We start from the raw sequence: 17075 nt of genomic DNA on the forward strand, positions 1-17075 counted from the left end.
GCTGGGACTTTGGAGAGAGCCGCTGGGACCAGGCAGAAATCCAGAGCAGGAGATGGAAGCAGTAGCTCAGCCGATGGCCACCAAGATTTGGAAGTCGAGAGGTACTGCTTTTCCTCTAAGCCCCTCACTCCTTTTATACGGCTGTCTGACGTGGAAGGTGGTGGGAGTATGACGGAGTGGGTATGCGTGTGTATGAGTTTGGGGGGGCGGAGGGGAAGGGTCAGAGCAGAACAAATGGAAGGAGAGAACAGTTAACTTTTCATCATCCACATCCATGTGGTTCATCTGCAGTAGTGGATGCGTCACCACCCCCACAAAAAAAGATTTAAAAAATCTTAGGTGATGATCCACAAACATAGCCAATCCAAAGGTCATATTTTCCTCCAAAGCACCACTCAAACATATAGATGATGAGAAGCTGACTTCTTGTCAATGATGCAGCATCCGTGTCAAACAGCTTCTAATGGGCTGTGTGACACCTTCAAATGACAATCGAATGGTCCTACACCGGACCTAACAAGACGGTGAAATATGGCCCGAGGAAACGTTTGGAAAGAAGGACCGAGACAATTTTCTTCAGCAAGGAGATGGAGTTAAGGTTTAACCTTACACTTCAATCTAACCATCTAATTTTCATGTACTGTCATGAACAATGGTGCTCTAACAGGTGCTGAGTGTACTTTGAAAAGAACTTCAGCTGTCATAGTGAGACAGTCAGTCGCTGTCGTATTGCAACTGTATCTAATGCAATTCAGTCTGTTTTGATTGCAGTGAATAAGTTATATCAGAAAACGTTTACTATGTAACAAGTTTCTATCCCGGTGAGGCAGCCATCTATTTAATCTACTTTAGGCTGAGAGGAGGGAAAGAGGAAATATTGTCTACTTAGGGCAATAGAAGATGGTGGCAAATGTTTATTTTTTTTAATGAAAAATCCTTAACTCACATCAACATTATACCATGGCACCAAGATGCCATCAGAGGGAGCACCAAAACAGCACATAGGTGATTTTTTTCCAGAGAGAGAGGGGAAATACACAAATGGGCGAATTCACAAATACCAAACTGCGAATATGCACGCGATGACTCTACAACAAACATGTCTTTTCTTTCCAAAAGTTTGATGCAAATCATTTTTCCTAGGTAAACACACACACACGTTTTGCTTGAAAAAGTTTGTACATTTGAAAAACGTGATTAAAAGTTGCTAATATCTGCAATAGCTACGTTTTCATTGTGTGACACCTGACAATTAAGATGTCATGACGTGCGCAGACGAAGCCACCTACGGGGATCAGAGCCTCCTTCCGTTCCAGTCGGTCCATCTTGGTTGCTGTGTAAAAATTGATTGGCTGTGCTTTCGGATCTGTTTTTAACATGGTTGGCTCACTCACTACTTGATGTCTGGATGGCCCTGAGCCAATTCGGAGATTAAACCAGAGATGAAAAAACTACAAATAAAGTGAAGTATTGAGTGGTGTCCACAAAGTTTGTCTACTGTGCAAGAGATGACATCACTTGGCATGGCGTGAATTGATGTGATTATTACAGTTAATATGTTGGCTATTCTGGTTTTGCATGTCAGTATTAATGTCACCCCTTAATAATGGAATGGTGACACTGAGGCCGATGTTGTCTGCATGAATTATGGGTGATGTACCTGACTTCATGACTTCCAGTGCTAGCACACGCGCTATGAAAGAGGATTAGGGCCATGTTGGTAAAAATCAATCAATAGAAAATGACATGCAAGTTGTATATGTTTTTGAATGGAAAAAAAAGTAACATATTTGAGAAAAGTGTCAATCTTATGGTAAAAAAAATAGCTTCTTTTTTATTAAAAATTTGTATTTTCTATAAAACATTATATTTTGCAAAAATGGTCATGCATCTTCTACAAATAAAGTCTCAGTCTTGTAATATTTTCTAAAAAGGTAGCTGCATATTTTGTAGGAAAGGTTTGTATACTAATGTGCTTTGGAGAACAAGTTATATGTATATTAAGATATATAAGATATATATTCAGATAAATATTGGTCCATCATAAGAACTTCATTATTTTTTGTGAAAGACTTGTAGGTAGGAATGTCCCGATCAGCATTTTAGGCCCCCAATCCCTATCCGTTTTTTTAACTTCAAATCCGATCCGATTTCGAGTCCTGATCCAATATTTTGCCTTTAATATTGAAATTTATAAAACTGACATTTATTTTGAGCAAGTAACTCAACTTTTTATAAGAGTTCATCAATAAGTATTACTATTATTATTATAAATCCCATGAAATCAAAATCTCACTGAGAATTAAAGGTGAGCTTCAATTGAACATTTTAGACAAAAGTAAAAAGAAAAACACTGACTTGGTACAGTATTATCAAAAAGAAAGCACTCTCCAAGTGCACTTTGCACTCTTGTTTTCGTTGGAGTATTTGTCTCTCCTCAAAGCGAGCGTTCAGCATTTGTTGCTTTGCTTTAGCAAGATTTCCATCTGCAGCTTTAAAAAAAACGCTTTATACACATTGTCATGTTTTATCCTCAGATGACAAATCACGTTTGTAGTGTTAAATGTACCTTCTCTTGAAATTGCCATGTTGCAGACATTGCAACTACATTTAGGACAGTCTTCACTCTTGAAAGTAAAATATTTCTGCAATTCTAACATGCATTGCTTGCTTTGCACAGCCACGGAGGTTTGAATTGCGGCACGACTCGTCAACTAATGCAGCCGATTTCCGATCACCGGAAAATAGGAAAAGATCGGGTCCATCCAATATCGAGATTGGGACATCCCTTCTTGTGGGCTGTATTTTTTTTTTAAAGATTGCAGTTTCTTTATTATATAGCGCACATTCATCAGCTTTTATTTATTCATGTATTTATTATTTCTGTATTATTTACCAGAATTTCTGCTCATGCACTTTTTTGAAGTTCAGTTTTATGCTTGCCTGGCTTTGCTTGTCTTGGTAATATTTTCACAATACACTTTTTTTCCTTTGTTCTGAAAAAAAAAAAGTAATAAGATCTTATAACCTTTACACCAAAGAGAACAAATTGTTTCTGAGATTTCTCTTTGCAAATCTCTGTGCAATTCAGATAACTACTGTCATCTGCTGGCATAGCAAAAATTACAATACAAAAATGTTACATCTGTAAAATCACCACGAGGAAATCAATAACTGACAGTACAGTCAATAACAAATACATTCAACAATAATTTGCAAAAATATTAAATGGAGAAATGCAAAAACATTGAAACCTCACTTGGACCGACATCAAATTAAAGGCTGTCATCTAGTGTCTGGAAGATGAAAGTGCAACAGAGACAGAAATCCCTTCCCAAAAAATGTCTGTACTTCTATTTGTTATATTTTTGTAACATTACCTCAATTAAGCTAAGAGCCTACATCTTAATTTATATATATATATATATATATATATATATATATATATATATATATATATATATTATATATATATATATATATATATATATATATACATATATATATATATGTATACATATATATATACATATATGTATACATATATACATACACATATATATATATAATATTAATGTAACATTTGCCGCACCCAACAGTGGTTGGGAATTGCTGAGATCTTTGAAAATGGATTGAGCTTTGCAGCCAGAACTACGCAAAAGTATGTCACAATTGATTCAACAAATCTATTACAATTAATGAGTTTTATTTTAAAAAATCTTTTAAGATTCACAGTAATTGGTTTCAGATGTAAGCTAAGCAACCACACTGTAATATAATGGCTTCCCACAGTAAAGTTTAACACAGTCCAAATCCCATTAGCCAAACTACCATTAGCCAAACCCCCAGTAATTGCATAACTTAGCTTTTGAACAAATGTTGCAACTTCTGTTCTAAAAATGAAACGCATCATTCATACAAAAATAGAGTATGAAGCTGTTGTGTTTTTAAAGGCAGCAAATGCTACCTCATACCTTAACACGTACACAACCAGATTGAGAATGTATTGAGGCGCAATCTTTTCAGAATTTATGAGGGTGTGTTTGTACACTCGACATACTCAGCCGGCATGCGCTGACATTCCAATGAGCACAGAAGATTTCCATTGAAACTGCAGCGATACATTGCAATTACATGCAATGTTAGAACGCATTTTGAAACAGTACAGTCCTTGAGCATGAGGTCAGTGTTGGATGGCATCATCATCATTTGTTTATGAGACAAGCTTATGATGAACATAGGTAATGCAACACATGAGGAAATAAACACAGGTGGTGTTTAGGTCAGGAAGGGTGGAGAGAAACAGGGGGCAACTGACTGACCCCACTTTACAAACCCATCTTGAAATCTTGAGAAAACTACACTTAAAAGGGAACGGGTGCTAAGAAGAGGAGGGGAAGCTGTATTTGGAGCCGGTGGAGGATGAACCCGCTGCTCTGCTGTGGCCAATCACGCTTCTTTGAGGACCTGTCAACCACCATGGAAAGAAAGTAGGAAAGGATCAGAACTACTTTTCTTGAAAATGGTATCTGTCCTCCCTCCATCATTTGTTAATCACACTGACCTTCCTTGCAAACTCAGGAAGGACAAATGCTGCTTTGTGAATCTCTGTATTGTAATATTTCAGGTTCATGCTTTCCAGTTCTCCCTTTGAGAGCTCTTTCACCGGCTTCTGGAAATGCGTTTCCTGAAATAATCATTTGAATCAGTCAAGTGGAAATAAGCGACCAAGTTTATTTCTGGGGAGACGGGACACTCACAGGATTCTTACTGCAGAGCATGAATCCAATTTGGCCACTGGGATAAGTTGGGATGGTACCGTAGGCGTAGTCTACCACTGGGAACAAGGTTTTGCAAAAAGTTTGCATTTCCTTTATCAGGTCCAAATGTAGCCATTGACACTCTCCTGCACACATGACAAGAACAGTCTAAAATGAGCACTGGTGCTTGTGGGATATATTTTGTCAAATTTCACACAGAGACTGAAACATGGAAGGGATAAACTGGCCAAATGGCTCTTCGGATTGTTTTGTTTCCTTTGCATTACAGTCAATCCAAGACATTCTCAGATGTTAAGGACAATAACGCTCAAAAAATATTTTGAACCGCCAAAATTCATAGCATGAACCAAAAATAGACACTAACGTTAAACTATGATTGCAAACTCATCACAATTATCTTTGAAAATAGCTGGTTGACAGATAATTTAGCAGTAGCAATAAATGCATACATTTTGCAGCTCTGTCCGAAATGGTAAAAATGTATGTCCCTGGCAGCAAACACCGCACCCACGGGAATCCTTGCCCATGGCTCTCATTGGTAGACCCATACACGCACACACAAAAAATACCCATTCCTGAAAAGCAAGACGCATGAACAGTCAGCCATTTTGGCTTTTAGGACCCATTTTAGGATCATTTTGGTCATTTTCCAAAAGGAAATTTGAACCAAGTATATAAGTGACGTGGGTGAATTACAGGCCTTCCTCATATTAGGTCTAACCCAATTACATTTTGGAGTGGGTGATGAAGGTTCCACTCTTAAGAGTTTCCTATGTGCTTCCCACTGACAGAAATGTACTGCTGCAGTAATGCTTTAGCCCCTCACTGTTCTCACATGTCTGCACGGTTATAGGATCCCCGTGTGCATGTGTGGCTTATGCAACATACTATGTATGTCACATAAGCAAAGCAGTCGGCACACACTTTTAGGCACGTGGCTTCAGGTTATAGAATATTATCTTGGTCTCTTGAATCCACATAACATTTGTTCATCATCAGTATGTGGGATATTTGAATGGAATGTCCGCGGGAGAAGAAAAAGAATCAGTCATTTAATAAATACAAACACCCATGCAATATACAATAAATCAGAGCCAAGACTGTTGGCAACACACCTGTAAAAGTTGTCAATGAAGTTTGCAAGGCTTTCCCCCCAAATACAGTCTCCAAATACATTTTTCAATATTTTTGGAAAACAATACTTAGAAGTAAAGTTGGCTTTTTTTTGTTCCAATACCACACCAGAAAAAACAAAACAATTAAGATAGGAAAATGTCGGCCCTTCTCTCTCATGCTCGTTGAGAAACACTGAAAGAGAGTGTATTTCTTTGGAGAAATACATAGTGAAGAAATTAGGGGTGTGTATTTCTCAAGAAAAACTGATTCAGCACAAAATTCTCGATACGTGGGCTGTGATATGATTCATTTCTATTTTGTTCAGTAGGATTACAATCCAGTTTCATATGTTATGTGTCAATTTGAGAGGGTGCTATACTATGAGTTTATTCCCACACTACAATAAGTCAATTTCAAACATCGCTCCAAAAAAAGTGGAGAGATGTTTATAAAAAGTATTTTAACATGGCACGATTCGGTTTGATGGACTTTTTTTTTTTTTAATCAAAACAGATTTTTTTACATTAATCCTAAAAGAAATGCAATAAAATGTACCCTGGGAGCAGAGAATTCCGCCTTTTGTCAATGCTGTCTTCATCAGTTGATAATAACTCTCCTTGAATAAACTCTCAGCGGGGCCTGCAACATGAGCACAATAAAAATCTTAAGACTCAAGTCAAGTCACACTTGTTTGTACAGTTCTTAATTATACAAGTGGCTCCCTGCGAGCTTATGGTTGACAAATATTCCCAATATCCTCTTATCTAAACAGGGCAATGGCGAACGGACCACTTACAGGATAGACACAAACACACTTTGTAAGATCTTATTACACTTACCAACGGGGTCGGATGAATCCGTAATAATAACGTCAAAGGCATCTTGGTTTTTTTTCATAAACTCGAATCCGTCTCCAACATGGAGTGTGAGCTTTGGACTGAAAAAACCTTTCGCCATGCCCGGGAGGAACTTCTTTGCGACATCAATGACGTCCTACACAGGAGATAAATATGGCCTTTATTGTGAACATAGGCTACTCACATATTAGTCAAGTTTCACTGGATCTCCCTGCATGAATGTCCTGTTTGAAGCTTTTCAAAAGTGAGGTAATGTTGATCACATAATTAGGATTGTCCCTCGAAATGTCAACATATGAGCAGCATGATGGGGACGACGGTTTAAATAAGTGGTACATGAACAAGGGAGTTTGCTGATGAAATCTTTGATAACTTTGTGAAATTTGCTGTTCAGCTCAACGTTAGAGAACAGCAAGTTGTGCCAAAAAAACAACAACAACAAAACCCTTCCATTTGAGCACAAAATTGTCCCTCACCTCGTCGATCTCACAGAGAACCACAGATTCGACCTGGGGATTCTTCACCACTTCTCTCAGCACGCCACCATCCCCACCACCAATAACGAGTACCTTTAAACAGGTGAGCCACGTCATACAATGCTCAAGCATTGACAAAAGACAATACCACATTAAATAGATGTCATTTTCCGATGAAATGATTCTGCTACCTTCTTGGGGCAAGGGTGGCTGTACAGGGGAAGGTTGGCAATCATTTCTTGATATGCAAACTCATCCCTCTCCGTGCACTGGATCACTCCATCCAGTACCAACACGTTGCCGTACGTTTTACTGAAATGAACAAATTGCAGACAACCGTTAGATAAAAGCGTCCTTTACAGTAGATTTCAAAACCTCTCTACATCGTTGCACACACAAAAAAGATGCAATTCAGAAGGTACACATCCTTAGGATAAGTTTACCGATCGTAGTTATATGAGGAAAGTGTTGCATTATTATCTTTAACCTCTTAAATAGATAGCTTGGTGATACAAATACAACAGGTAGCCCACTAGAGCTAGCAGCGTTAGCACAGTGCAGAAACAGTAAAGAACTCACCTCTTGAACACCAGCACATCTTGAAATTTGGATCTCTTGTGATAGAGGACTTCGTCTACTTGGAGACTGGTAGCTTGGCCGGGCCATAGTGTGCACGTCTCCTTAAACCAGCCGTCTCTGATATTGTCCATGCCGGTCGCCCTCGAGCTCGGGTAAACGTGTTTATAAACCAGCCAACGTGACACGCGACAACGTTTTGACACTTACGATATGACTAACAGCCATACATGCTGCTTCCCTTTGGAACGAATAGCAGACGCCTGACGTCACGCTGGACAATTAAGTCATCCAATGGGGTACGGGAATACGAGCACACACAACATAGTTTGCTAGACTTTTCACCGCTGACGACGCCCCGAAACCCACGTGAGGATGATGCGGGGTTGGAGTCAGTGCGCCTGCGCAGTTCTGAAAAGGGACGACAAAGGTGCGGGGGAGTGGAGTTGGTCCCTCTAGCTCTCGTGCAATCCTTCTTGTTTCTCAGGTCCATGACACATACTGTTGAAGAATCTCTCACATAGTCCGATGACCAAACAGTTGTCCTGGTCCTTGGAGTTCGGTCCAAATGGCTTGTCTCAACTCAGGTAGTAAAGAATGCTGTCATTATGCCATCTGTGCAGCCCATCTGTTTCAATTCCCTCTTCAACGTGCTGTGCGCATACTTATTTGACTGTCTTGGCGAGTCCCGAGTAATGCAGACGTTTTCAATTGTGTTCAGATCTGCAAATTGGGATGATCATGACAAGCTTCTTGGCTTCGTGGTCCCTTCTTCATCGCCACCTTGATGAACCAAGCTGTGTGGCAAGAAACATTATTCTGCTGGAAACACCAATCTTCTGCGTTTGGGAACAATGTCACAACTTTGAGTTCTCTCAGCATTTGTGAAGTATTTTCAAAAGTTTCTGTATATTAAATATATTTTCGTAACAAAGTGACAACCAATCGATTTTTATTAACCGATTATTTTTAATGTATTCACAAGGAAAACATTCGTACAGATGAGGAAAAAAAATTGAAATAAAAAAAAAAAGATAAAATCCCAGGGCATAAAAGAACATCTCTATCTTTTGGGCCAGTTGTGTCGAAATCCTCTGTTTAAAAAATAGGAAATAATGGTTATGGGATAGTTAAAAAATGTAGATTTTCAATATAACATTTACCTGTTTGAGGTTCCGGCTAGGTATGACATACTTCTATTTCCAGCTCCCGAATGACTCTTTTTCCCACCCACCATTTTCTGTAAGATGAGAAAAAACAATCTACTAAGCACTAACAAACAGGTAAATTATACATTACTGTTTTGAACAATAATACATAAATATACTACCTTTTTCTTAGGGTCACAGGCTTGCCTGTTTGGATCAAACTGTGAGTTGTCCTTTGATTTAGTATCTGTAAAAAAACAAAAACACCGGTTAAGTATATATACTGAATAACATAACCTGGTGGTAAAATTCTTATTACTATTTACATAAATACAAAATGAGAAACACCATACCGGAAAACACTTTGAGGTCTGACTGACTGTAGTCAAAAGGCTTGAAGCTTTCCTGAGGAGAAACTTTGGTCTTTTTCTTCTCTGATGATTTCAGTTTCTTACTCGGCTTGGGAGTCGACTCTCCAGGCTCACTGGGGATCCTCGCACGTTTCTTTCCATCCACTTTTGCACATTCCTGATCAAATGAGGGAGCCATTATTATCATCACGAAAGTTTGTATGAGATACGTACAATGCGCAGCAAAACCTCAACTTACGGACACATGTGTTTGCGAACAATTCGAGTTACGAGCAAAACTTTCACCGACAAATTATGTCTATTCACGTACTATTGTCAATATACAAACAGACTAGCACAAAAGCACAAATGAGATGTGCTTGTCGAGCTGAACAACTTGGGTGGGGATCAGTGGAGGAACTAAAACACAAGTGTTTGACAAGTGACGGACATATCTCTTTCCAATTTGAGCGTTCCTCCCCAGATGCATTATGTGACAGGCATAAACAGAACTTTTGCGAGTCATCAAATGTCAGAGTGGACATTCAAGTAAGCCATGTGCCGGGAACATGGGAAATTTTCTAAAAGGGACACGGACAGTGCAGTAGAGCTGAATCGAAAAAGAACGAGAGAAAAGTACTTACAGCAGCTTGCTGGCGAACGGTGGCCACGTTCTGCAGGGACTCTTTGTAGCTTTCTTTGGCCTTCCGTCGTTCCTCTGAAGAAAGCAACAATAAAATTGCATTTGGATTATCATCAGTATTGAAGGGGAAGCATGGACAAATGACTTTTGTGTTCTTTGACAGTCTACGATGCTACAAGATGGCAGCAAAGCCCTTCAGTAATTGGTGTAAAGCAAATGAGTAGAGGTGAGAAATCAATCTTCGAATATCAGGGAGGAGCCAAGGTTAACTCTGGTTGTTTGGGGAAGTTACCGAGTTCTGACTGCATGTTCACTTTCGGTGCATAGTTGAGGAAAAATAAATAAAATTAAAAAATTAACGCACGCATGTATATATAAAGATTACAGAATAGGTTCACATTTTATTTAAATTTGTTTCTATCATAAGCAAATTGGTCACACTTACTCGTAAATTCAAGACAATGTTACCTGCTGCCTTCTTTGCTTGTTGCTTTGCTTCCTCCTTGGCTTTCTTTGCTAACTCCAGCTCCCTCTGCTGTTGTTCCATAGTCCGCAGTTTCCATCTTTGACTGATCTGGAAAAACAAGACAGCTTGCTTAGGTTTCTGCTTTAATTCCGCATTTGCTTCAAACTATTGCTCCATTTACTTTGCTGTACCTCAAATATCTTTGTAGAAGGGTCTAACTTTGCATTCTCATTGACATGCACGCCACTGGAAGGCAAGTACTGAAATCACAGAACAAGTAAATATCGTGCCTGGGTTTAGTACATGATAACCCAGTTATCTACTAGCTGGGCTAGTGTCTGGTCAACACTTACCATTCGAAAAGGGTTTTCAAAGGACTTGATAATTCGTCTAGCTTTCATTTGAGCCACAGAAATGGACTTTACGATTTCTTTTGCTTCGGGTTCCTGCAAACAAGAAAAAAAAACCAAACACATTTGTCTACTAGTGGCTCACCTAGCTGCCGAAAGCTTCATAATTAATACATTTGGAGGAAACTTTAAGGTTACCTCAAACAAAGTAATTTTGGCAGATGCCACGAGACTATGTATTTTCTCAACATCGGTGTCAGACTTGTGGTCGTCATCAGAGAAGAGCACTCCTTGTTTAACAGGCAGCTCTGAGGAGGAAAAAGAGGTGACAGATAAATGGCTAAAACCAAGGAATCTCAGTGTGCTTCAAAGTCTCCTAACCCCTTTGTTGCTTCACGTAGGAATTGGTGCCTGAATACAATTCGGTTCCATGTAACTTTTAGGTTCAATGCATTTGCCACTAGTCTTCAAGAACTGTTTGTTTTTAATCATCATTTGATTAGGTAGAAAAAACTGTTGCTTCAACATGTGCATCACAGCCAGCTAACGGTTTTTGATGGATGGAACCTGGCTCTTTTTCTTTTTTAAATAAATGTCTATCGAGAGTACAGCTCACCATCAGCAGCAAGGTGACGTTCAGTGCCTTCGGGGACCCTGGATGTATCATGAGGGCCAAACAACGTAACCTTTGGCTGCAACAGGAACAGCAAAATTATAATAATTGCAAACATTCAGCATCTGCTGCATGCAAATTGCTCTTTTGCAACTGACAAGTTTCTCACCGTCCTTATTGGTGTCAGTCCTTTTGTTTTTTGTATCACAATTTCAGCCTGCGTGCAGAAACCCAAAGTGGTGACGAATGACAAAAGCAGGGCAAGAGTTGACGGGATGGAATGCTTCTCACCTTGAGGAGAGGCATTTCTCGAGCCTCCTGCACTAACAAATGGAGCTCATTGACCTGCTGCCTCACCATTGGGGGGACAGGGCTACAGCAGGCAATGATGCCCTGAGGCTCTCTGAGCAGAAAATAAAAAAAACACGGTGCTGAGTTTATGAATTAAAGTGAGAATGGACTGAACAAATAGATGAGTGTGGAAACTGAGTCAACTTACTTGGGCAGCTCCTCAGATATCTTGATCATCATGTGGGTGGGCAAGACATATCTACCAAAAAAGATAGAAAAAACATCAACTGAGTTGAGAAGAGTACAGTAAGATCTTCCACTGAACGCGTGGGCTGTGAAAACCTGTCTTAAACAGTTGCGATCCATCTCCAAACACCCTACCCAGTGCTTTCATCTTCCTGCCGAGCCAGCTTGTCCCTCCAGGCGAACAATAGTCTGAAGGCAGCGAGCTGTTGGGTGTTAAAAGACCTTTTCTGCTTCCTCTGGACCTCCAGATAAGATTCCTCTGTGAATATTGGCTTTGCATATTTCTGTGTGGGAGAAGGAACACAGTGGGAATTAAGAGAAATATTAGAGAGAGCGAGCGCGAGAGAGGACAAGCACTAAAGACGACTATATCAAAGTGGCATTTCAATTTCTTTGGCGCAGCAAGACAAAGTTGTACAAACTTTCAGGGAAATGTCTTTGCTTTTGTTCCAGACACTCTGCAGCAGACCGGGCTGGCCATGGTTGAAGTCCAAGAGCTGCGCCTTCATACAGTCATAGATGTAGAGGAGATAGTGGGTGTCGCTGCGGGCATAGTGTGCCATCTCATCCGGCAGGGGCCTGTGGAATCAAGACCGTGGTTTGAGCGACTACAGCATCCACAGAACAAGATCAAACAGAAAAAGGCACGATACCGGATCCTCCAATCAGCGAGTTGATAGCGCTTATCCGCATCTGTGCCACAGTAGTGCTTGAGCAGGTGGTCAAGCGAATTTCTGGCCAGGTTCAACACTCGACTGGCCTGGTGCGTGTCAAACAAGTTGACCACGTACAAGCTGAAGTCCCTCTGGAGCCACTCAATGTCCGAGTCTGCTCCGTGAAACACCTGACGGTTAAAATCAGCGTAATTATTTATACACTGCATGAATTCATAATGATTGCATTGCATTCAATTAACACAAACATGGCCAAACTACACCTGCCCACAATGCTTAAAGGAGAAAATAAACTGTCGGTGGGTCACCACTTTTACCGATGCGTCATTGTGCAAGCATTTCAATGCAATGATACAGACGATACGATAACACTGGCAAAAATGATCAGTATCATCAGTTTCAAAAAATAGATTGAAGAGCCGAATCACAAATAATGATAAATAATCCTGAACCAACGGTAATCAATAATATGATTAGTATGATGTCCTCACAAAGCGCCATCTTGATGTAAACAAAAAAAACAAGATAATTAGCAAAGCAATGGCAATACTTTGACTATAGAGGGGTTGGTGAAGGACTCATTCAGGATGTACATCTCACTGCGGAGCTCCAAGGTGTCAATGATGAAGTCCTGCTCTCTGGTGGAGATCTGCATCAGACAGGTCACTCCCAGAAAGCTCCTGTATGAATGGTGCTGTCAAGCAGTTGGCGAGATGTTAGCTGGCAAATAATACCGGGCCTTGATCATTGGCATCGATTTCGTGTCAAACGGAGATTGTACGTACCTCGAGATCCACTGCAAATTCAGACACCTCGTTGAGCTTCTCACTCAGAGCCACTAGCTCTTCCAGTGTCTCAATGAACAAGCAGGGAGTCTCTTCCAAAGTTTTGTACATCTACAATTGGAAACAGATGTGGGTGAGACAACAATCTGTTGGCAGGGACACGTGCTTAAAAATATATTACATAATTAATATAAATTTGAAATTCACACAAATGGAATTTTAAACTAAAGTGCTGTCAAGCGCTATTTTATAACCAACCTGCAGATTTAAGAAAGCAAACATGACATTTAAAAACTCTTGTAACGCCCCTTCCATCAAATCGAAGACATCACACGCAATAAACATGACCACCAGAAGTGGACAATTTGGGTTTAAATACTAAGATGTTTAATTTTTTTGAGTGCCAGAATTTTACCTGAATAATTATGAATTTGATTTTTTACAAAATGCGGGAATGTTGTTAATTGTTATTTATTCTGGCGTTTTCTTCAGGGCTATTGAACGGTGCCATTTTGAAAGGCTTTCATTCTGGAAAACAAGTTAATACACTTTTCAAACAACTTTTAAATGTATATCTCATAATGATGAGATAATGAGAGGGTGGCATGGCTGAAAGGCTTCAGTTTGCCTACCTTGGGCTCCGTCTTGGACAGAAGGCTATCAGGCACTGTAAGATGATCCAATTCAGACTGGTAAGGGTGTGCAAACCTTTTGGAGAAAAGATTAAGTGACTTTAAAAAACATGCAAAGGGCAAAAACAGTCCATCATGGTAAACTTCTTACATGTCTTCTATGTGTTCTTGTGTTCGCTGTTGGTGAATAAAGTCAGCCAATGCCGCCGGGACATCAAGATCTTCCGGTCTCTCTTTCCGCATGTGTTTGGTGGTGAAATCTGTCCTCAGGAAAAAAGGAGCAAGAGAACTGGTAAGGAATGGAAAATGTTTAACAACACTCAATGGAACCATTTTTTAACTTGTTGATCTCTTGTGAGAAATATGAAATATTTTGTGCTAACATCTCACACATATTACAATAGCTATACGTAATATGAAGAGCACCTTACATGAGGGAAGCGGTTTGAGCGCATTGGGCTTGATGAAAATGTTGGGAATAAATGGTGTGTTGCTATTGTCAACTTTCTCCTTGAATTTCAGCTGAGGCCTTTGAATATTCTTGGCTTGGAGCAGTCTGAACGTTTCAGCGCGACTTCCAGAACTCGAACCCTGATCAATACAAGGACCGTATTAGCTCAGATGAGAGGTAGACAAACATATCCAGACGATGAGAGGAGAATGGGCCAACCTTGCGATTCCAGCTGGAGACGACAATCTTGGGAGGCTGAAAGCCTGCGGGCATGACAGGTTGCTGGCTCCTGTTCACGCCATCAGCCTCATCCAGAAGAATCCCCTGAGATTTGGATGCAATTTCTCAAGTTGCTTTGTAGCAAGCATTTTGTAACACAATCTGTGACACTGAAAAATTGTAGCACATACCACTTTCTCCAGGATTACATCGTTGGAGTCCACAACCATGTCGAACCTCTCCTCCAGCCCGGTGAGCTTATCGCAGTCTCTCATGCGAGATCGACAGTTGTGATGTTGCATGATCTGACTCATGCTAACACAGATACATATTAATGTCAGGAGATACAGTCTACTCTTCTTCGAAAGACATCCAAAAGAGGAATGTGAATCAGTAGTTCCCCTTTCATATTCAAGTATATACATACGCGTGAATCTGGTGCTAGCGTATTAGATGTGCAAAAGTATTGGAACAGATAGTTTAAATAGATTTAGGTGAATAAGACTTAATAAAATCCTTTACTGACAGTAACTGCATCAAGCTTAATCTATATCGGTTAAGCAGTTTTTGCAAGCAAATGATTTTGAACCAAATATTAAGTATTTTGCACTTTAATCTGTTTCAGTCTTTCAGTTGGAATACCTTGGCAAAACTATTAAATTGGTGTCTCATTAAAAATGTTAAAAACATGATTTTCTACAATGTGTATTAGATGCAGATGTAAATGCCTGTGGAAATACCACAGGGAAAGTTTCTGACAGGTTGAGGTTTATTGCCTTAAAGGGAGAATCATCACGCTTGAAGAACTCACCAAAGCAAGAGCTGATCTCCTTGAACTTCACAGAATTCCTGAAAACCGGGAAAGCTCCGATAGAAATCAAAGTCGTCTCCAGCTTGAGGCAGGCCGCCAGATGCTTTGGTGGCCAACAATACTGAGCCCAACCCATACTGCAAAGAAGAGACAGGTGCCATTTTAGACATTCAAGGATGCTTTTGCTTTTATTTGCATCCCAGGTCAGAGTTGTCAAAATGTTCTTTAAACAGTCATGCATCAGAGACGTTATATATTACTTGGGGTGTCACGGTAGGCCTACATGCATTTATATTCATTATGTTTTTAAATAACCAAAAATACATCTTCAAATCAAACATATGTATCCAAGGTACTTGACTAACAAGACAGCTGTGCCAAGATATTAGGAAAAATTAAGATGTCCTATTTTGTGTATTGTGACGTTTCATTTTAGCGTTTTCATTTTTGTCGATGCAGTTATCAAGTTCATCTTCAGTAGGTAAGGTAGCCTGGAAAGGCACCTTGAAAATGTAGGCATGTGTTGTTAGATGTAAAAGAATATCGTTTATAATAATACAATGACTTTATAATGAAACATTTCTTGAGTACTTTTAATGTCTTATAACACTGAATCGATTAATCGCCAATAACCACTCGTACAGACATTTTCACACAATAGTACTAGTTTCAGTTAAAACATCTGTTACTGAAATAGAAGTGAAACCAAAACGAAGTAACGTGCATCCACGTTGCTAGTCTCATTAGTCCTTGCTCCTTAAAACCCACACGGACAAAACACTTACTTTAACGAAAGCATCGACATCTTTGTAACCAGGACAGAACTCTTTTTCTTCTCCTTCTGGAACGTCGGAATTAGTGTTGCAACTGCTTGTGACGGCCTTTTTCTTTTTTAAAGAAGACATCGTGGTGTGTGTATTTTGTGTACATGTGAGACACTGACCGACGAGCTTCCTTGTTTGCTTCTTTTACGCCGCTATTTGGACCCAAATGTGCATTTTACGCTCGGTAGCGACGTGGCATGTAGTGGCAACAAAACGCAACTACAGTCTCAAATGATCTTGAATGAACAGTATGTAACAAATCAGTAATAGCACGTTGTTGTTGTTATTATCGTTGTTGGTTGTGATGTTGTTGTTTTTTTTTACTATTTAAATATGCTCGGCTTGCTTTCATGACATTTGGGTAATTGGTCATGTTTTTCACTGAATTATCACGCTCGTTCTGCTCAGGGGCACAAATCTTTGACTGCATCAAGATTCTGGACCCACTGGGAGGCAGTGTTGACATTTGCCATCTGTTTCTGTGGCCTCACATTGAAATGGCGGTGAGCACTGTGTCTCAGCTCCTGTGTGGAGTTTGCGTAGTCTGTCTGGTGGTAATTAAAAGTCTTCAAATTATCTGTGGGTGACCTGAATGCAACAGAGGGCGCTTATGAACTTGTCTTCCCTGTTGGCCTAAACCACCAGAAGCACTGACCTTAGTTTCTACATTTTTAAACTAAACTTTAATATTTGTTCCAAAAATCGAGTTAACCTTTTCCCAACAACCTATTCTCTTTATTTTGTGGTCATTCTTTTCTTCCTTTTC

At 39.8% G+C, this 17075-nt stretch overlaps 2 protein-coding genes across 2 annotated transcripts; both read right to left on the reverse strand.

Moving 5' to 3' along the window:
* Positions 1-3482: 3482 nt before the first annotated feature.
* srm (spermidine synthase) lies at positions 3483-8143 on the reverse strand. Its single transcript, XM_085919585.1, has 8 exons — positions 7810-8143; positions 7422-7542; positions 7231-7323; positions 6737-6890; positions 6453-6536; positions 4761-4906; positions 4565-4687; positions 3483-4467 (listed from the first exon to the last, which is right to left on the reverse strand). The coding sequence occupies exons 1-8, from the start codon at positions 7938-7940 to the stop codon at positions 4450-4452; spliced, it is 870 nt and encodes a 289-aa protein (XP_085775711.1). The 5' UTR covers positions 7941-8143; the 3' UTR covers positions 3483-4449.
* A 612-nt stretch (positions 8144-8755) lies between these two features.
* Positions 8756-16437, reverse strand: exosc10 (exosome component 10). The gene is made up of 25 exons (XM_085919583.1): positions 16271-16437; positions 15486-15622; positions 14866-14989; positions 14675-14779; positions 14436-14595; positions 14156-14264; positions 14005-14080; positions 13373-13483; positions 13138-13281; positions 12567-12757; positions 12336-12492; positions 12049-12197; positions 11876-11926; positions 11668-11779; positions 11546-11593; positions 11380-11455; positions 10962-11071; positions 10767-10859; positions 10605-10673; positions 10416-10521; positions 9949-10022; positions 9308-9482; positions 9137-9201; positions 8970-9046; positions 8756-8900 (listed from the first exon to the last, which is right to left on the reverse strand). Exons 1-25 carry the CDS (start codon positions 16388-16390, stop codon positions 8870-8872), a joined length of 2670 nt encoding a protein of 889 aa, XP_085775709.1. The 5' UTR covers positions 16391-16437; the 3' UTR covers positions 8756-8869.
* Positions 16438-17075: the final 638 nt, after the last annotated feature.

The sequence above is a fragment of the Syngnathus leptorhynchus genome, chromosome 1 (assembly GCF_054491065.1).
Source record: "Syngnathus leptorhynchus isolate UIUO chromosome 1, UIUO_Slep, whole genome shotgun sequence".
NCBI lineage: Eukaryota > Metazoa > Chordata > Actinopteri > Syngnathiformes > Syngnathidae > Syngnathus > Syngnathus leptorhynchus.

Bases quoted from the DNA above. Each gene is read 5' to 3' on its own strand.
- srm (XM_085919585.1), bottom strand. From the start codon at position 7,940: ATGGACAATATCAGAGACGGCTGGTTTAAGGAGACGTGCACACTATGG. The intron at 7,324-7,421 runs GTAGCAGAATCA...ACCTGTTTAAAG, and splicing joins GCCACCCTTGCCCCAAGAAG to GTACTCGTTATTGGTGGTGG. The intron at 6,891-7,230 runs GTGAGGGACAAT...TCTCCTGTGTAG, and splicing joins TTCTCTGTGAGATCGACGAG to GACGTCATTGATGTCGCAAA.
- exosc10 (XM_085919583.1), bottom strand. From the start codon at position 16,390: ATGTCTTCTTTAAAAAAGAAAAAGGCCGTCACAAGCAGTTGCAACACT. The intron at 11,780-11,875 runs GTAAGTTGACTC...TTTTCTGCTCAG, and splicing joins ATATCTGAGGAGCTGCCCAA to AGAGCCTCAGGGCATCATTG. The intron at 10,023-10,415 runs GTAACATTGTCT...TGCTTTCTTCAG, and splicing joins ACAAGCAAAGAAGGCAGCAG to AGGAACGACGGAAGGCCAAA.